The sequence below is a fragment of the Anolis sagrei genome, chromosome 2, assembly GCF_037176765.1.
Source record: "Anolis sagrei isolate rAnoSag1 chromosome 2, rAnoSag1.mat, whole genome shotgun sequence".
In the NCBI taxonomy this organism is placed as follows: domain Eukaryota; kingdom Metazoa; phylum Chordata; class Lepidosauria; order Squamata; family Dactyloidae; genus Anolis; species Anolis sagrei.
Genome location: NC_090022.1, coordinates 186,687,218 through 186,708,616, shown reverse-complemented (window position 1 = coordinate 186,708,616; position 21,399 = coordinate 186,687,218). Strand labels below are relative to the sequence as shown.

The following is a 21,399-nucleotide window of genomic DNA, read 5'->3' as shown; positions in this document are numbered from 1 at the left end:
TGCAATTGGCCACTTTGATTAGCATTTAATGGCCTTGCAACTTCAAGGCTTGACTGCTTACTGCCTGAGGGAATTGTTTGTTGGGAGGTATTAGCTGGCCCTGATTGTTTCTTGTCTGGAATTCCCCTGTTTTTGAGTGTCGTTCTTTATTTACTGTTTTTATTTTAGAGTTTTTAAATACTGGTAGCCGGATTTTGGTTTTCTCCTTTCTGTTAAAATTGTCCACATGCTTGTGGATTTCAATGGCTTCTCTGTGTAGTGTGACATGGTAGTTGTTAGAGTGGTCCAGCAGAGATGGTGAGCTCTGTTGGAACCTTGGCAAGTGGGCTTTATATATCTGCGGAATGTCCAGAGTGCTCTCAAATTATATGCTGTGTCCAGGTTGAAGCTGCAAGGCCATTACATGCTAATCAAGGAGGCCAATTGCAACATTCACACTTGCCTCCAACAGACAAGAGTTGGACATATAAACTCCACTTGCCTAGTTTCCAACAGGCCTCACAACCTCTGAGGATGACTGCCATAGATGCAGGCAAAACGTCCGGAGAGAATGCTTCTGGAACATGGCCATTCAGCCCGAAGAATTCACAGCAACCCAGTGATTCTGGCCATGAAAGCCTTCGGCAATAAATCAGATCTAAGGCAGGTATCCTCAAACTGAGGCCCTCCAGCTGTTTTGGCCTCCAGCTTGTTCAATGGTCACGAATTCAGGGAGTTGGGGGCCCAAACAGCTAGAAGGCTGCAGTTTGAGGATGTCTGATCCTCAAAATTCAACAATTTGGTGCTGTTCATCTTCCTTTGGAAAAAGACCACCACTGCCAAGAAAAACAAGTACATGAACATTGTTGACCCCAACCGTAATGTAAGAGGAGGAGCTATGTCTGTTTTCCAGTGTTGGCATCTTAGATCCTCACCAAAATGTTGAAGAAAATATCCTTGAGGTTCTTGGTGTCCTCTTCTGACAGCCAATGAGTGTCATCATCGTCTCCCAAGCCACCTGTCGTCACTATCTTGATTTCAATTTTACCTGCCAGTTACAGAGCAAACAAAACAACCATTAGACAGCCCTCCACAAGCGTTTGGGCAGCCATCTTTAATGAGATGCCTTCTAGGTATTGCTTAGCTCAGCAGTCTTCATGAGTGGTTATGTTGGCTGAGGTTGAGGAGCATAGAAGTTCAAAACATTTGGAAAATGCTAAAATTAAGAAACACTTATCTTAAAGAGTCACATTTAGGAAAATGGCCATGAGGGTGGATGAACTTAGCAGGGACCTTTTGCTGATTCAGTGCTAAGAAAGAATGTTCTTCTTCTTTAAAAGAGAAGCAATGGCAAGTAACGGAGCTACATAACAGTGACTTTGGCCCCAAGTAGCAGCAAAGACACATGCAGAGGCTTACAAAGACAATTCATGCAGGCTCAAACCAAGCATCATCTTACATCAGAACTTGAAAAAAAGAAGGGGATGAACTATAACTCAGGCAATGCAAGAGATTGTTGGAAATATAATCCAAAAAATAATTCTTCCCAAGCTCCCTTCCCTTGGAGCTCCCTGTCATATCACTTCAACTGGAAATGGAATATGTCATCACTGAGTTTAATGTTTCCCCACACATTAAAAGGCAATTGTCCATTAAGAGGAGAACGGGCAGGTAACTGCTAACTATAGTGCTGAGGCAATGGGGATGTCAGGAGGGGAGAGGCTGACTACCCACAAAAAATTACTATTATCACATCAGCTCTAGATTATTAAATATGGTTTTCTGTGGGTGAGCAGATGGCAACTATTGGGTGGCATATGTTCTGTATCAGAAACTAGGGCTGATGTGGTCTTTCCAATGCAATTTTCTGAATCAGCACCCCAAATAACCAAACTGAATCTAAAGTTGACCAAAAACCGATTTGTAACCCTTTTGGTACTAAAGTTGGAGAGTGGTCCCTGGTCGTTGTTGTTCATTCGTTCAGTCGTCTCCGACTCTTCGTGACCTCATGGACCAGCCCACGCCAGAGCTCCCTGTCAGCCGTTACCACCCCCAGCTCCCTCAAGGTCAGTGGTCCCTGGTCAAGTGGTCCCTAATCAAAGTGGTTCCTGGTCTAAAAAGGTTGGGAGACACTGCTCTAGGGTAAGCGAAGGCAAGTCCTAGAGACTTTTGTGTTACTTATTCCTTATTCTCTTTCTCTTTTGAATGCGAGGAATCACATGCAAATGATTAAATGTGAGAAAGCACGTGGGCTCCCTAGGATTAAACTCTCTGTAGTTCTTAATGCTAAAAGAGACTGAAAAGGAGAAGTGACTGAGCTGAGTCATCAGAAGCCAGACTCGATGTCCCCCTTCCCCCTCGTGGCTGAATGGGACAGAGTGGATGCACATGCACACATATGCAGTTATGCCCTCTAGCAAAACAAACACATGACTTGCCACAGTTTATACTCTTAAGAGGAAGCGCCAAATGAACCAAAGCTCCCCAAAATATAACTAAGGGCCCTTCCAGACAGGTCCTGATCCCAGGTTTTCTGTTTAACTCAGATTATCTGGCAGTGGGAAATCATATAATCCAGGTTAAAGCAGAAAACCTGGGATCAGATCCTGGGATATAGGGCCTGTCTGGAAGGGCCCTTAGAGAGCACTTGTTCAGTTGGGAAGGAAATGATGGATAGTGTCAGCTCTGCCCATTCACACTGGCCAGGGCTGGATGTGGCCATTTCACTAGTTTTTAGTTTTGATGTTAGATTCAGATTGACATAGCAGAAGGGCTTGATTTTCAGTTGTTTTGGATTCAGATGCAAAATTCCTTGTTCTCAGCAGTCTTATTCCCAAAAGATCTCTGTGATGGACACCCCCCCCCCCCTTGTATAGGGACAAACCACTGGTAGTCAAGAATTTTGAAACTCAACATGGATCTGCTATTCACTTGAATGCAGTCTAGTAAGAATTCAAAATTAAGTAAATCAGGCCTTGACCAATCTCTAATTTTGATGTGGTGGATGGGTGGGTAGCAAGAGAGAACGGATTATTCAGTGTCATCTAATTCTCACAGTATCTATAGATTTCTCTGAACATACTCCTTTGATGCTTAAGTTTTGAGAAATATTGGTTGAGGATCAGATACGCCATTTTAAAAAAAATCAACGTACATAATCTAAAGGCGTCTTTCAGCAACAATTACTCTTACAAATCATCTATTTTGCCCTACTTGAAAGATAAAGGATGTTTCATGGAAAAGATAAGTTGTTTCCTGTATTTCTTAGCTGGATCTCCCTGTTTTTTGAAAATTCATTTTAAATATCAAGTCTTAATCTCCTGTTTTCAATATGAGTCCCTCAAAGGATAGCATGACTCAGCATGACTCAGTTTATTTTATTTTCTTTCAAATTTCAAGATGAAGATGTATGTCAAGGTAGCTGTCAGCAATGGTTACTTTAAAAAACACCATTTGCCCATTCTGTATTTCCCAAAACAAATACATTTTATGCAGTGAGTGGACATCCTGGCATTGAATATGTGAGATCTTGGCATTGAATATGTAACATCTTCTTCCACTGAGACAGCCTGGAGTCTTCCATGATCTCCAGGCAGCGCTCTTTTCCAGGTTCCAAAAATCCTATTCAGTTTGAGTTTCACAGATGGAACAAGGAAGTGTGTGTGAAAACACAAATGATCTCCCAGTGAACTATGGCCCCCAAATTAAATGCTGGCAATCATGGCCTCAAAAACCTTCTCAGGAAGATCATTAATCAGATAATGTCTTGAGATTATCAGCTCAGGATCAGGGTAGCCCATGACTCCATGAAAGTTTGCCATGGGAATCCTCTGGTGACCTTGCGTCCCTGCCTGCACTCTGCCTATGGCACCTAGCTCAGAAAAGGCTCTAAGCAATGCCTATCGCCCTCCTTGCCCAAGTGGCATGGCTGCATTACCTTCTGCCTTCAGGCCTTCCTTCTCCAACAGGTCCTTAACCACACTCTCTATGTGGCGCAGCTGTGGATTGTCCCTGCTCATCTCTTGGACTCGCAGCTCCTTCTGCCGGGCGCTACCTGGCTTGACTTTAGTGACCCTGACTTTCACGCGCCCGTCCGGGTTGCCATCTGAGACAGAAAAGGGACAAGGGCGTATCAATGAATTGGCATTTGCAGGAGGAAAGTCAAAGCATAAGCTGGCTGCATCTGCTCGCAAGGGCTGCCTACAGAATGAGAGCCTCTCTTGTACCAATGAGTTCTAGGACAACAACATTTGCACCAAAGGCATTTTGAGCACAATATCAAGGCCTTCAAAGCACCCTTGCAAAAGCAGAAGAGCCTGGACAGCAGAGGAAAAGGAAGGCAAGAAGTCCTAGAAAGGTGTAGTGATCAGCCAGTGAGCCACATCAGCTTTGTTTCTGATCTGAATTCAGTCCACTAGTTGTGCACTGCTATCCACCACTATTCTATGGGCTCTGGCTCCTGCTTGGGTCTGCCAGCAGCAGGCAGAATGCAAGTTTGGGCTACTGGGCCACATTCAGCTGGGGAAGGGGCTTGTGCAGGAAATAACAACCAGTGGGCCCCTAACTTCAAAACCTTGAGCACCTAGAGCTTGACTTGAAAATGTTTGGATAATGCTGGAAGGGAATTTCAGAAGCAAAGTAGGAGAGCTAAACAAGGAAATAAAAGCTTCAGTGCAGAGACTTTACTATGGCTAAGAGGAAGTATTGTGCAAAAAAAGCAAGAGCAGCAACATTTTTTTTATTGCAGACAGACAGACAGAGACACACACACACACACACTAGCTAGAATCAATGGAAGACTTCAAAACACTCAATGGCAAAAGATGAGAAGTTTAGTTATTAGGCCCAACTGTTTACATCAGGCATCCTCAAACTTTGGCCCTCCAGCTGTTTGGGCCTTCAACTCCCAGAATTCCTGACAAGTGAACAAGCTCATTAGGGCTTCTGGGATTTGGAGGCCCAAACAGCTGGAGGGCCACAGTTTGAGGATGCCTGGTTTACATGGTCAGTAGTGATGAGATGACCAAATAGCAACAGCAGCAGAAGCAGCAGACTTATTAATTCCAAAGAGTTGACAAATTTCATTAGAAAGAGACTTATTCCCAGCAATAGATTTAATAACCAAAAGGTTTTCCCCAAGTGAATTATTGATCAAGAATAAGGAGAAAGAAGAAGAACACAATTCTTATAAAGATTTAGGTAATCAGCAAATCTATTCCGGAGAATCCCAGTCCAACCACCAAGACACCTTGAGATTTTGCTGGTTGTATCACAAGACATGTACCCAAATATTTGTCAGTTACCCTGTGGAACACACACACACAAGAGATTAAAACAGCTCCCTCCCTTTCTTCTTTCAAGACCCATTAAAAACTTTAGACAGGCCTTTAGTGAAGGAAACTAAGCTGGACTGAAAAGAAAAACCATAATGTTTATGGACTGGAACAAAGTGCAATTTGATCTGACAAGATGCCACAAGAATGTGAATGTATATTATTGTTGTTTTAAATTGTTAATTTATGATGTTTTATACTTATTATTGATGTATTTGGATTGCTGTGTACATAATTTTACTATGTTGTAAGCTGCTTTGGGTCCCGTGAGGGAGAAAAGCGAGATATAAAGATTTACTATTATTATTACCACCCTAAGTATCTTTAGCCATCTCCCAATCCATTTTCCTGCAAGAACTTTAGGGCAGTGGTTATCAACCTGGGTCCCTAGATGTTTTTGGTCTTCATCTCCTGGAAATCCTAACAGCTGGTAAACTGATTGGGATTTCTGGGAATTGTAGGCCAAAACATCTGGGGACCCCAGGTTGAGAACCACTGCTTTAGGGACATGTGTAAAGATAGGTAATAAAAATGTGGCTCCCTAAAATCTAGCTCCATATATGATCAGAGGTATGCTCCATCCCTAACTATTCCTAGATATTTTCTATTTACGTCATTTGCTGGTCACTAACAGTTATTTAGGACAATTCTTGTTCATCTTTTTTTGTTCGATTCAGTTAGCAAGCGAATCCTTAAAGTAATATCCTTAAAGTTCACAGCAGAATAGTGCCTCCTGCTGGCTATTACAGACAGATCCTCAAACTGGTATGTCATCCCCAACTTATGGTGGCCTTATCTCAGAGATTTCTTGGCAACATTTATTCAGAGAAGATTTGCTATTGGCTTCCTTTGAAGCTGAGAGTGTGTGATATGCCCAAAGTCTAGCTTGTTATTCAAAATCTCTACACTACACAAACATACTACCCTTATCTGAAACAGTACTCAAAACAATGAGCTCTACATCATCTATATCAATTGTTCTCAACTTGTGGGTCCCCAGGTGTTTGGCCTACAACTCCCAGAAATCCCAGCCAGTTTACCAGCTGTTAGGATTTCTGGAAGTTGAAGGCCAAAACACCTGGGGACCCACAGGTTGAGAACCACTGAGCTATATGAAACATACCACTGGCTGCATCGTCTTTAGCAGAATCTCCTTCATCCAGTGGTGTCTCCTCCTCCTCCTCCTCCTCTTCTTCTGGTTTCTTCTCTTGCTCTTTATCACCTTTATTTTGGACTTTGCCTGAATCCAGCTTGTCAATAAGCTTGTTGAGAGTTGATGCCAAAGACTTTGAGGCTTGCTTTCGATCAAACTCCCCTTTCAGGCCTTCTGTTTCTAGCTCATCCTTCACCTGTCAAGTTAGTCAGAGGAGGGAAAAAAACACAAGCCAAGATTTTTGGAGAATCTGAAGCTGTGACTGGTTCATTTCCTACCACAGTGGTAAACTTAAGCCAATGACAACTTCAAAAGAAGAAGCATTATTGTTGTTGTTCATTCGTTCAGTCGTTTCCGACTTCATAACCTCAACCATTAAACACAAAGCCTTTTACAGTATGACTAAGAGCCTGCACAAAAAGGGCACACAGATAGGAAGGGAATATCTTTGTTGGGGTTACCAGCAAGAACACAATCTTCCTTTCTATGCCAAATATAAGAGATTTTAATGCCACAATCTATGACACGCAATAATAATAATAATAATAATAATAATTATAATAATAACTTTTTGTAAACCGCCATGAGTTGCCCTCAGGCTGAGAATAGAAGCATAGTAAAGAAAGAAATAATAAATAAACTTTATTTATATTCTGCCCTATCTCCCCGAGGGGACTCAGGGCAGATTCCAACAAACATAAAACACAAATTCAATGCCTCAGTGCAATAGCAGATACAAACACAATAGCCCAAACAACCGCACTTATGGCAACAACTTATAACATGACATCTATACATTAAATAAAATGTAACTTATCAAAAATATATCTAACATAAAACCTAAATATAAAACATCCATATTTATTTACAGGAGTCAACGAAGACTCACTAAGATATGTGAGCTGATTGTACAGCCAGTGATGTTAACTGGACAAACATGGTCTGACAAAGCCCAAATACAATAATAGTGTTCAGTCAGAGGTCTAGTGATGGTCTCTCATCATCTTATCCTGAGCAAAAGTAAGTTTTCTGTTGTTTTTTGAAAGAGAGGAGGGAAGGGGCCAGCTTTATTTCTTTAGGGAGGGAGTTCCAGAGGTGGGGGTGACCACAGAGAAGGCCTCTCTTTTGTTCCCACCAGCTGTGCTTGAAATGGGGGTGGGACACAGTTCAGTGTACAGGCAGGATAATATATCTGGAGGCATTACGTCACATAACCCAATTATGTACAGTATGAAGTCTGAAATACCTATTTGGGTTAGTCTGGAATATCAGTATGCAAAGGGATCTTGTAGCACCTTTGACACTAACTGAGAAAAAGAAGTTGATAGCATAAGCTTTTATAGACTTAAGTAGATGCATGGAGTGAAAAGTCCACTCCTCATCCCATTCAGCCAAGGAAAATCAGTCTGCAAAAGCTTATGCTACCAACTTACGTCCCTCGGTCTCAAAGGTGCTACAAGAACCCTTTGCATATTATGTGAAATACTGCACCATACCATGACCTCTACTGGCTTCTGGACAATGTATTTTGTTTTTTTTTTCAAAAAAAAAATCCCTTCCCCATATCTGTCCTTACAGATCTTTACCTCATTAATGATATGATCAAACTCCTTCTCCATCTCAGATTTCACCTCTTCCTTCAGTTTGGCCATTTCAGACTTTGGCAGCAGGATGTCTTCCAGCTCCTTCTCGAACTTCCCCAGAAGTTCTTCTTCATCCTCCTCCTCTTCTTCCTGGGCCCCTTCTTCAGGCTTCCCCATCTCTCCTGTTGACTCCTTTTTGGGTGACGCATCTTGTGCACTTGCTTCTGATTCACTGGTCTTCTCCTTACTCTGGAGGAAGAAATGGCAACTCAGGAAGTAAGGTGGAGTCTGGGTGATCTAAGTCATCCATATCTTCCCTTGGCAGGAGAAAAGCAGGACACAAACCAAACAGAGTTGCAATGCACCCCCAGGGCTATCAGGGCTAACACAGGAACTCACAGCTAGACACCTCAGAAAGATGGTTATCCAACCTTTGCTTAAAAGCCTCCAATGAAGGATATTTTAAGCAAGATGACAACAAGCATCCTAATACTGAAGGCCCAAACTGCTCCAGAAATGCGGTCAAAAACATGCCTTTTTATATGATGTTCCACACACATTACACAGACAGGGAAGGAAGTGCCCATAGCAATTGTCAGACTGAGATTCCCACTACACTTCAGGATTGGGAATTTTGATTAAGATCAAGGGAGGGACAATCCAACTACATCTAGAGGGCTAGATTTTGCCCAGCTCTAATCTAGGAGGTAATGGGGAGTCAAAAGGCAGGGCTTGTGCTCATCAGGACTTGCATTAAAAAATCAGTTGTATTTGCACACATCATGATTGCTTTATCAGGGTGGGAATAACAAGCTATGAAGATGTGCATCTCATTCATTTAGTGGAAACTCTGAGCCTCAGCCCACCTTCAGATGCAATGTTTTGCCATAAAATCTTACCTTCCTGGCACTCTCCTTCAAATCGTGAATGAACTGAACCAGATCTCCAGGATTCCGGATAACTTTAAAGTGTATTTTTTTCTTGAAATCTAGAAAGATTTGGGCAACATGTATTAAATTCTCATGAAAACACGTGGCTGACAGGAATTCAGACAAATAAACATAAGCTAGTAAACACAGGGCTGAATTTAGAAGCCTGTAGAAGTCCTGTGAAATTTGTTCTGCATGAAATATATCACATTTCTGACCAATAAGGCCTTGATCCTCCATTAAACGTTTGAGCTTTCACGAGGCATTTCCCATATATGTGCCTTTCCATTGCCTTAAGGATCAGAAACTTGCTTTAAAATTAGACTATACATGTATACAGTGGAGGTGCCCAGTGTGTTGAATGTTATGTCACCTTACACACATGGGACCACAGTTTTATACAGATAGCTCTTCATTCCAGTCCCGTGGATAATAAAACAATGAAGTTATAATACATATTTGTTTTTACAAAGTCTTTTTACACCAACCCTGTCTCCTCTGCCTAGTTGGAGATTTTCAGCAGCATTACCACTGGAAAAGAGGGCACCTTCCCAATAACAACGTTTTATCTTGTACTCTTTAGATCACTGTTTTTCAAACTCTGCTCCTATAGGTGTTTTGGACTACAGCTCCCCAAAATCCCAGCAATCTTACTAGCTGTTAAGAATTGTGGGAGCTGAAGTCCAAACACCTGGAGGAGCATTTTGAGAAACACTGCTTTGGACCAGTGGTTCTCAATTTGTGGGTCCCCAGATGTTTTGGCCTTCAACTCCTAGATATCCCAACAGCTGGTAAATTGGCTGGGATATCTGGAAGTTGTAGGTCAAAACACCTGGGTACTCACAGGTTGAGAACCACTGCTTTAGACCATTGCAACTTACCTGCCAGACGACTTTCTTCTGCTTTTAGGATTGATTCTTCCTCCTGAAAAGCAATAATAAGAGGAATAGTTGGCATACTATCCACAGGAGCCATATCAAAGTGGGATTAAACAGTGAACCCTTTCTGCAATACACAAGCCCTTGAGCTCTGCTAGTTGTTCCACCAGGATTGATTTCCCACATGGGGAAGATACAAGCAACTGTTACAATTAGGTATTACCTCTGTGTCTTTTGGCATCTGGGATGCTTTCCCACCTCCACGCATTACTCCCTCCCAGAAATTGGTGTCATCGTCTTGTTCAGTCTCAGAAGGGGGAGAAGGAACTGGGGTCACTGAATAAACCAGCAACCAAAACCAAAACAAGACAAAAAAAAAAACAAAACAAAAAAACACAGTATGAGCTGGGAGGAAGCAATGGGACTTATCCACAGCATCTCTGCAGGACTCATATCAATTGGCTTCAGCAGGACTTTCCAATGATGAGAAGCACCTCAGCCCTCTAGCTGCACCTATGTGCTACCATTAAAACTCATTTTAGTTCGGCATGCATTTGGCCATCTGGTGCTGAGGATAAATGTTAGATTCCATGCCAGTAGGGCAGTGGACCCCCTCTATGTTTTAGTCTGAAATGTAAAAGAACTATCCACAGCTTTGAATCCTCCTGTCAATATACAGTAAGTTCAGCACCTTAAGAAAAACTCCTTTCAAGTTTAGAATAAATCCAGTGCAGATTTATCCATCGCTGTTGCCACCAGCCATCCTAGATTAGGAGACTGGGTTGCTGTGAGTTTTCCAGGCAGTATGGCCATGTTCCAGAAGCATTCTCTCCTGACATTTCACCCACATATATGGCAGGCATCCTCAGAGTTGTCTGTTGGAAACTAAGCAAGTAAGGTTTATATATCTGTGGAATGTCCAGGGTGCGAGAAAGAACTCTTGTCTGCTTGAGGCAGGTGTGAATGTTGCAGCTGGTCAGCTTATTAGTATTTAATGGTCTTGTAGCTTCAAAGCCAGGCTGCTTCCTGTCTGAGGGAATCCTTTGTTGGGAGGTGTTAGAAGTCAAAGGCTGGCAGGTGCGCCCATTAGTCGCTTCACTCAGCCAGAGCTGGCTTCACCAGAAGCGAGGCCAAGTGAAGCTGGCTGAGGAGGCCTGCACTGGCTTCTGCAGCTCTCCACAGCCAGTTTCACTGGGTCTCGCTTTTGACAAGACCTCGTCCGACCTCCATCTGAGTGAAGCAGCTGGCGAGTATGCCTGCTGCTGCCCACTGAGGCAGAGTGAAGCTGGCTGCAGAGGCCAGCACAGGACTCCTCAGCCAGTTTCACTTGGCCTCGCTTCTGGTGAAGATGCCTCTGGCTGAGTAAAGTGGCTGGTGAGTGCGCCCGCTGCCGCCGCTTCCCACGAAGCCACCTCCAGCCTCCTTCCTCACGCTGCTTCCTTCCTTCCTGGGTCCAGGTGGGTCTCAATGGAGCGTCTGGCCTATGCCACACTGCTTCCGGAGGTTACCTTTGGCCTCCATCTACATGCTGGCCTGTGCTGAGCACTGAGGACACCGCAAGCAAAACGGAGGAGGACCTCTGCTCACAGCGACCTGCCTGCCTTCCTGACTTCCAGGGCCATATTATTATTATTATTGAGGCTGGGTGGCCATCTGTCAGAGGTGCTTTGATTGTGCTTTCCCTGCATGAAGGCAGAATGAAGGGGGTTGGACTAGATGGCCTTTAGAGGTCTCTTCCAACTCTAGGATTCTATGAAAGGAGTCTTGGTCAACCACGAGCCGGTCATGAGCCAACAGTGTGATGCTGCAGCTGAAAAGGCCAGTGCCATTCTAGGCTGTGTCAATAGGAGAAGACTGAGAGAAGGTGAAAAGGAACTGATATGACACTTTACCTCAGCTGGTTTTTAAATTGCTTTTAATGATAATTATATAATTCAGCTGTTTGCTTCAACTTATTGTACAATGTTCAGTATTGTCTTTTGTTTAATTTTATGGGGTTTTTTATATAGGCATTTAATGTTTGCCTGTTACTATGTTGGAAGTCACCCTAAGTTCCCATTATTATAAAGTTATTGTTGATACCATATTGTTTTGTTGACCCTCCTTTTCCACTTACAGAGCTGGTTTACTGTTTTGCTTTGAAATATGGTAAATATTCAAAAACATTTAACCTATTGATACCTCAATTAATTTAATTTTATTGGTATCTATTATTGTTGTTGTTGAAATTTGCCAGGAGCTGCTGTATTTCCCACCCTCGGCTTATACTTGAGTCAATACATTTTCCCAGTTTTTTGTGGTAAACTTAGATGCCTCGGCTTATACTCTAATATATACGGTATTTTAATTCTATTTCTCTTATTTCAGAAACATCTTTATGATCCTGTTTTAGCCTCTCCAAAATGCTAAATGGTTAGGGCTACAATTCCCACCAGCCCTGGGGATGGAAGCTGTAGTTCAGAAAGCACAAAGTTGGCAAGAACAAGGGTGCTCTACCATTTCCATCTGCATCCTGAATAGCAGAATTACGGTCTGGCTCATTCCACAGTCGTGTGTCTAATGCTTTCAGCTCTTCAGAGATCTCCTCCACTTTGCGCTTGGTATCAGCTGCAGAAATTGAAATAAAGAAATGCTATTATATCCCACTGCCTCACACACTCTTGATCACTGTGGCTAATAAATAAAAAGTTCAAGACTACTGGGGTTTTTCCGAAGTCTTTTGGGAGTCAAGGGTAATAAACTAACAAGATCACTTTTTTGGAGTTGTTTGGCTCTTACTATACAAAGAGGGCAAATGAGGACACAGATATGGAGATTCCCCACCAATGTAAAAATCTGAAGGAGATATGAATTCATGGCCTCATTGAAGGCACAGCAATCTGTCATCTCATCTCTGAGATGTCTATGCCATGGGTCCCTTTAAGAGAGTGCAATGTGGATCCAGTAGGGCAGCAAGGATGGGGGAGAACTGGCCTTGGGCCTACCAGTGTTACCAACATCTGTCTTACAACAATTTTATTGTTAACTTTGAGATCAGATATCTCGATTGTTATGCCCCTGATCAATGATATACCCCTCTTGCTAGAACAATCCCAAGGAGAAACACAAGGGCTGCAACCCTAAGACAGGAGTGTCGGACACATTTTCATTAAGGGTCACATCAGCCTTATGGTCGCCTTTAAAGGGCTGCTGAATCTGTGGAAAAGGAGGGACAACTATATATATATTTACATAGTAGTTGGTGCCCTTTAGCATTTGCCCAAGTTAGGTTCCCAAATGTTATTGAACATCAACTTATTATCTGACATGCAGACTGGGATAATGGGAATTGCAACTCAACAGCACTGTGGTTCTGAGGTTGGGGAAAAGTTAGAGGACATTTTAAAGTCAGACAACATATATCCTCAAGCCTTGTATCTAAATTCAAACTCTGCTATGTTGACCCAGCAAAAGAAACTGCAACCTTCTAGGTGTTACAGTATCACAATTCTCATCAGCTGTTGTCGTGATAATAATAATAATAACAACAATTATTATTATTATTATTATTATTATTATTGACACAAAAGGACAGTATGTCACAGCAAATGAGATCTATGTGCTGGATTTCATATCACAAAATCACAAGTCGAACACTTCCCAAGCGTCTAGGACTGTGTGATGTATTTTCGAATGATATGCGCAGATCCAAGTAAGGTGGCCTTTTGCAGTTGACATATTGTGATTTTGTCGATGTTTATTGTTTCCAAATGCCGGCTGAGATCTTTTGGCACGGCACCCAATGCACCAATGACCACTGGGACCACCTGTACTGGTTTATGCCAGAGCCTTTGCACTTCGATTTTGAAGTCTTGATAGCGGCTGAGTTTTTCCTGTTGTTTTTCCTCAATGCGACTGTCACCCAGTATGGCGACATCAATAATCCAGACTTTTTTCTTTTCCACAATCGTGATGTCTGGTGTATTGTGTTCCGAAACTTTGTCAGTCTGGATTCGAAAGTCCCACAGTATTTTTGCATGTTCATTTCCCATGACCTTTGAGGGTTTATGATCCCACCAATTCTTTACTGCTGGCAAGTGGTATTTCTGACATAAGTTCCAGTGAATCATCTGTGCCACAGAGTTGTGTCTTTGTTTGTAGTCCGTCTATGCGATTTTCTTGCAACAGCCGAGGAAAACGTCTATGGTTTCATCAGTTTCCTTGCACAGTCTGCATTTTGGGTCATCTGCTGATTTTTCAATCCTGGCCTTAATTGCATTGGTTCTGATGGCTTGCTATTATTATTATTATTATTATTATTATTATTATTAATAATAATAATAATATACTGCCCTATCTCCCCAAAGGAACTCAGGGAGGTTTACAGACAAAAGAACAAAGTGGCAAACATTCATTGCCAAAATGAACAAATATCAAACAACATCAAACAAATGATGCCTAATGATGAAGAATACAGGAGTTGTAGTTAAGAATCTGGAGCGCCACATAAAATGGCACGGGAGTTGGATTCACCAATGAGTCTTGAATTTGACACAGGCGTCCTAAGACAAGACAACTCTGAGGTACTCACACACTTGGGCCTTGACATACTCCACATATTCAGCCGGGCTCAAAGCTGGATGGCAGCGGATGGTCTGAGGGGAGGCAGTGGATGGAGGCCGCAGGAATGGGTGGTGGCAGATGCGGGTGGTGTGGACAGTTAGAACATAGGAGCAGGACTGAGGTTCATCCACACGGGCAATGTAGTCACCTGCACCTTCTTCACACAGGAACTGGAAAAGGGATGTGGAAAAGCTCTGATTACATTTGCATCCTGGCTTCCACTCCCACAAATGGTAGCCCTAGCAACGAACAGTAATAACTTTGAAATCTGTTAGCAGCCTTGGTAAAAGCCCTTGGATAGTTATCTATGAGCTGGGGATGAGTGGGAAGTTCCTCTCTCCAAAGGGATGATGCATGAGATCCAGTTGAGTTTGCCAGCATGAAAGGGAGTCTTACACTGGTGAAGAGATCACATGCAGTTAAAATTACAGAAGTACAAGAGCTGCTTCCCACTTCTACCATTCTGTGACCACAAAGACCAACTCCCTTTCCATCACAGCTGCTGACAGAAGAGATGCTCTCAAGGAGCCAGAAAGACCCTTTCCTTACCCTGACTTCAGCCTCCCTGGGCTTCCCATTCAGGTTACACTTGGAACCATTGACATAGGTCTGGCTGTGATAACGCTTCAATTTGTGTTGCTTAGAAGCCTGCAGTGGAAAAGAAGAACCAGGAAATTCTGAAAATAATGTAAAGGAGCATTGGAAATTATCACAGCTTCTCCCTCAATTTCCTATGAGTAATTAGAAAGCCCCTTTATAAGCAGACACCACAGATAAATTCGATTACGGTTGATCCTAGATACAGGCAATAGTTGCAGTTTATCTCTAGCATAACATGGGAACAACCACCATGAGCACTCTGGAAATATCCAAGAAAGAAACTACTTTCAGTGGGATTGGAAGAGAGAAAGTGACTACGAGAAAGGAGATTCCATCTGAACATTAGGAAGAACTTCCTGACTGTGAGAGTCATTCAGCAGTCGAACTCTCTGCCCCGGAGTGTGGTGGAGGCTCCTTCTTTGGAAGCTTTTAAGCAGAGGCTGGATGGCCATTTGTCAGGGTTGCTTTGAATGCAATATTCCTGCTTCTTGGCAGGGGGTTGGACAGGATGGCCCATGAGGTCTCTTCCAACTCTTTGATTCTATGAGGTCCCTGCTTTGCCACATGAGGCAGCTAAAAGTCTGACAAAGGTCATTAAGAGAGCAGAAACTTAAGTCTCTAAAGGTCACTTCAACCTTTTCTTTAATGAGCCTTCAAACCAATGCAAAAAGGAAAGCTCTGGGTTAAGTCCTCCATAGTCAAGTGGCAGGAACCACATTTGCTCAATACATTTCCTAGCCAGAACAAGACAAATCAAAACAAGAAAACACAGAAGGGAATCTCTCTCTGCCTCATTGTACTCCAAGGCAGGTCACTGTAACAGGAGATTTTCTTTAAACGTATTTCTGAATCACTTTCCAAGATTGTGGCCTTCTTCAACAGGGTAACAATGCAAACATCAATACAACTCATTTAGAAAAGCATCTTAACGTTTACATAGACCAGTTAAAATGAAAATAAAACGTTCAAATATATATTAAACTATGTAATAGCATCTAAATATGCTAAAAACATTTCAATTAAGCAGACAGGGGAACAAGATGTTTTATCCGTATCTGTTATGAAGGCAGCCGAAAACATTTATGTTTTGGGAGATTTTTGGAAGCCAACTGCTGGACAAGGGGCTGGGGGAGAATAAGTTGGATTGTTTTCATAGTTTTTCTTTTTCTATTTAATGGCCATATTAATAAAATGAATACTATTTGTACCTTTTTCACAATGTGGATTTTTTAGTTGTAGCAATTTTAACTTTTATAAGTCACTTCAAGCCTTAGACTGAGAGAACAGTTTGATATTACAGTAACAGGAAGAAGAGGAGGAAGAGGAGAAAAAAGAAGCAAAGACACAATGGGAGAAAATACTACATAAATATTGGAATAATTTTCACTGTTGTCTGGTTATGATGCAGAAGAAAAAACTTGTAAAAAGCCTCTTCCTGAAATTTCTCAAATTCAAACACTGCAGTTGGAAAGGGGAGCGGGAGGAAGCTATTTCCTGTGTCATTTCTTCTGTTATTTCCAAAAGGAAACCTTAATTCAGGCTCGAACACTCACCTTTGCCGTTTCATTGTCCCAGTCAAATGCAGATTGGTAATATCCAAGGTATAAGATATCGCCCTTGATTTCAGATTCTGGGGAGACAACAGATGGGAAGGCATAAATAACCTGTGAGTAACCTAGGAGCCAAGGTCTTGCCCCTAATGAAGCAGACTGGGCTCATAAAAGCTCAGACCAGAATGAATTTGCTACACACTTATTATAAGTAACATGTTAGAAATTATAGTCACACATTACATTTATTATAAATTGGGTACCCAGCACTGCCTGGGTTATTTTCCAGAATGTTTTGTTGGTCATGGGGGTTTGTGTACCAAGTTAGTTCCAAGTCCATCGTTGGTGGAGATCAGAGTGCTCTTAGACTGCAGGGGAACTATGCATCCCAGTACCAACAACTCCTATAAATCATTGTGAATTCTCCCCAAACCTCTCTAGCATGTTCAGTTGCTGATCAATTCCTCTGTTGGCCGTGTACCATAGAAAATAATTGGAAAATGTTAAGGGAGAGGCAGTAGGCGGAGTCATGCAAATCCCAAACCAATGGAGAGAGAAGAAACACTGGGGGGCTTCCACACAGCCCTATATCCCAGAATATCAAGGCAAAAAAACCCACATTATCTGAGTGTGGATTCAGATAACCCAGTTCAAAGCAGATACTGTGGGATTTTCTGCATATTCTGGGATATAGGGTTGTGTAGAAGGGCCCTGGGATGCCTGTGGTGGAGGAAACATATAAAATCTAGGATGAAATGGTCCCCATATGAAAGCCTTCACTTGGGTGGTGGCAGTATGATGTTTTGGAGGACATTGACAGGGCCTTTGGACATGTTAATGGCACTCACTATAACCTGCAATATCATTGGAGGGGAGGGCCACTGGTGTCTCCTGAGTAGTGGAAGCTATAGCTATTTGGAAGTAGAAGCCTGTCTGTGTAAGTAGACACCCCAGCCACATACACACACATACAATTTTCACTTTTATTACGTGCATGGATGTGTAATCCTGAAAGATCCTGTTGTTTTGTTATATTTTTGATGGCACTGTTCATGGTGGGAGGGAATGTTAGCATAGGACAAAGAAACTAGAATGAGTTACACACCAGGATCAAAATTCAAGTCACTATTCCAGCTACAATCACATACACACACATACATCAATGGCCTGGGAACAATACCAAAAGTTTTATTTTAAACATATCGAAGCAAATTGTTCAAAAGAAATTGAGGTTGTTGCAATCCAGAGCAGGAAACGAGGTCCTAAGATAACCATCCACCACACTTGACTGGGAAAAAACAATCCTTTTTTATTGATGAAAAATGGTTACAAAATAAAGGAAAAATGCAAAGTCAAAAGCCACAACAAAATCAGCAAACATGAATGTCCATGAACAAGATCAAAAACCCAAAGCCACACTGTAAAATACTGGAACCTGTTAGCAATCCACTAACCGTACTTGGTGTCCTAGAAATCTCTCAAGCCGATGGCCAGAGGAACCGGTAGAACTGCCAAGGTCTTAATCAATCTAAAACGATGCCTGAACTGAGAAAGTCAGCCTGGCGGAAGGCACTTAAAGCCGAGGAATTGGTTTCATGATACGCCTCCCTGCTTTGAAGCCCTTGTTTGTTTTTCTTTTAATCTCGAAGACCTTCGCAAGCTGAGTGATTTACTCCTGTCTTGCCAGATCTGCCCCCTTCTATTCTCATTAAGGTTCCCAGGTGAAGAAGGGAGTGAAAGGTCATTGCTTCCCTCTGAAACATTCTCATGAACACTGGTACTTTCATTTTCCAAATCTACAGAAGTTTCTTCCTCACTAATTTCAGGAGCATTTTCACTAATTTCAGGATCATTGACATCAAGAATTACATTTTCATTAACATCAGGAAGTACATTTTCATCAGCATCAGTAAATACATTTTCATTAGCATCAGGAGGTACAAACAGAGAATCAGATTCAAACTCAGGCTGAACCCCAACAGAGGTCTAAGTAAGCTCTCCCATCACAAACTCCCCAAGGAAACCATGATACACTAAAATCCCAAATATGAACAAAACTACAAGATATGAAGGGTCTATTTCTACAGGCATCAAGTCTGTGATCTTAAATTAGGGACTTGGGTGAGTGAAATTATGGTACCAAGGGATGTGTTTTAATTTTGTGAACTGATGCAAAAAGAAAGGATGCTGGTGTATTAATTTTCCTTCCCACCTCAAGAAGAACAGCTGGGCGAAGAAAACCCATATTTATGCCAGTTTAAAATGAGGAAAAGTTAGACGATTCATGTTTGCTATGATTATCTGCAGATAATATGGCCCTCCAAGGTCATTTACCCGGTCCTCACTCAGGGTCAACCTAAGTCTGAAACGACTTGAAAGCACACAACAACAACAGCGATTCTATCACATCAGCCAAAAGCAGGCCCACATTTCCCACTGAAATACTAATAAGTTTATATTTGTTAAAATTGTTCTTCATTTTAATTATTGTATTGTTTTAAAGTGTTTTTTGCACTACAAATAAGGTATTGTGCAGTGTGCACAGGAATTCAAATTATGTTTTTTCCAAATTATAATCCGGCCCTTGAACAGTTTGAGGGACTGTGACCTGGCCCTCTGTTTAAAAGGTTTGAGGACCCCTGGTCTAGTTCATAGATTAGCCAAGCATTCTGTACAGAATGACTTCGTTTTAGCTTTCTCGAACCTTTCAGAACTTAGCATTTGTGATGTACCCAGTTTAACTTTTCCTTAAACGTAGACCAGGCAGGTAAGCAGGCAGCCAAGTGGCAAAGGAGAAGAAAGTACCTTCCATGTGATATTGCTGGATGTGCTTCCCGTAGCAAAACTCGTAGGTCCACCAGTCCTTGGTCTGAGAGGAAAAGGAGAAGGGTTAAGGTCCAGGATATTTCACTGATGCAAAACCTGTATAAACTGCCTCTTGAATTAGACCTCTCTTGAAGGACCACCACCCAAATTCTGCAGCCTTGGCCTATATAACACAAGAGGTCCCATGTAACCTTGCCATACTGTTGACCTTTCACATGTCTCATAGGGAGACCTCTGCAGGGTTCATCAACATTGTACCTGCACTGGATCTCCATAAACATCAGGGTAGCCCTGTTGAAGCCAGTCCCTCAACCTCAGTCCCCATAGCTGTGAAATGGGAAGGATAGTAATTGGCCTCCAAGAGTCCTTATGACAATTACTGAAATGAGTATGTACTTTGCTTATCTGGCACTGTCTTTTTATATGCCTCTGGAGCTCTGTGAGGAAAAACACCTCAGAGAAGATTGGTTTACAAACACCTTGGGTGTGACACCCACCATGCACCTCAGATTCCAATGGCTCCTTCCTTCCAAACCTAGTGTAAAAGTACCTTGATAAGGCAAGGTGCGGCTTCCATGGGCTTCAGCAGTTCTGAGATCCCCAGGCCAGTATAGCTTTGTGGATCTTCCTCTTTGTCCTGATGTATCTTCACAGCCGCAGCAGGCAGCCGGCACTCATATTTCTGCTTGTATTTTGAGGAGATGGTCACCACATCGGCAGATTTACTCTGAGAAAATAGAAGTAAGGGAACTATTGGTGAACATTTAAATGAAAATATAATATAGGCATATTTCAGTTAAGGAACCGCTCCCAAGAGTGACTGCTTTAACAAAAACTTCCTCCTGACCTTTAGGAAGAAATTAAAAATGTGACTGTGGGACCAAGCCTTTGGACAATAAACTCAGTGCAATAAGTGATATGGAACCAGTGCAATCACAACCAGAATGGCTCTTGGACTATGATTTTAGATTGTGTGGTTTTTAATTATTGGTTTTAATATTTAGGTGGGATTGTGCACCGGGATTGTGGCGCAGCTGGCTGAGTGTCAGCTGCATTAAGATCACTCTGACCAGAAGGTCATGAGTTCGAAGCCAGCCCGGGTCGGAATGAGCTTCCAGCCAATTTTGTGTAACTTGTTGTCGACCTTTGCAACCCGAAAGACAGTTGCATCTGTCAAGTAGGAAAATTAGGTACCACCTATGTGTGGGGAGGCTAATTAACTAATTTATGAGACCATAAAAAGACTCCAGCAAAAAGCACTCCAGCAAAAGCATGCGGGGAATGCAGAAATACTTCATCAGTGTCGCAGATGGACGATGAAAGCGACAGCTCCCCTGGCGGCCAGAAAAAGTTAAATAGCCTCTGTGTATGTTTATATACGTTGTATGTCTAATTGGCATTGAATGTTTGCCATATATGTGTACATTGTAATCTGCCCTTAGTCCCCTGCAGGGTGAGAAGGGCGGAATATAAATGCTGTAAATAAATAAATAAATAAATAAATAAACTTTATGGTTTTTTAATGCATTTGTTTATTCTATTTGTATATCTGTTTTATGCGGCATTGGTTTTTTAAATTAAGTACATAATAACACAATCTGTGAATAGGTAATAGACAGCTATTGCATATATACATTTTAAATAATGGGGTATTTCTATATTATGTATTCATCTCTTTTACACATTTTTTCCTCTCCTCTGCCCCCACTCTCCACCACTCATATCCCTACCACATTTTTCTCTATATCTTTATCTTTAACCATGAACATGATTTAATTAATCTTTGTACAATATCTATATTGGTTTTGTCACTTTTTATGTATGACAGCTTAAGCTGCTATACCTTCCCTATTGCAGACAGGCACACATGGCTGCAGTAGGATTGGCTAGAGTAAATCCTACTTTATCCTCCTTATCGGGAGAAAGGCGGGTTGAAATAATGTAAATAAGATAAAACCTGAAAATG

General features: G+C 42.0%; 1 protein-coding gene across 2 annotated transcripts in view; it reads right to left on the bottom strand.

The window, feature by feature from the left end:
* The window catches only part of OS9 (OS9 endoplasmic reticulum lectin), a 42,498-nt gene that overhangs the window by 6,910 nt on the left and 14,189 nt on the right, over positions 1–21,399 (bottom strand). Inside the window, exons 2-14 of one of the 2 annotated variants that reach the window (XM_060762960.2) lie at positions 19,984–20,160; positions 19,413–19,476; positions 16,611–16,687; positions 15,007–15,105; positions 14,426–14,627; positions 12,352–12,462; positions 10,079–10,191; positions 9,859–9,901; positions 8,948–9,036; positions 8,052–8,297; positions 6,436–6,661; positions 3,917–4,084; positions 915–1,027 (exon numbers count right to left, since the gene is read on the bottom strand). In XM_060762960.2, coding sequence (XP_060618943.2) covers positions 915–1,027; positions 3,917–4,084; positions 6,436–6,661; positions 8,052–8,297; positions 8,948–9,036; positions 9,859–9,901; positions 10,079–10,191; positions 12,352–12,462; positions 14,426–14,627; positions 15,007–15,105; positions 16,611–16,687; positions 19,413–19,476; positions 19,984–20,160 — 1,728 coding nt within the window. The remainder of the gene's footprint in view (positions 1–914; positions 1,028–3,916; positions 4,085–6,435; positions 6,662–8,051; positions 8,298–8,947; positions 9,037–9,858; positions 9,902–10,078; positions 10,192–12,351; positions 12,463–14,425; positions 14,628–15,006; positions 15,106–16,610; positions 16,688–19,412; positions 19,477–19,983; positions 20,161–21,399) is intronic. The other variant, XM_060762961.2, reaches the window with a different exon arrangement.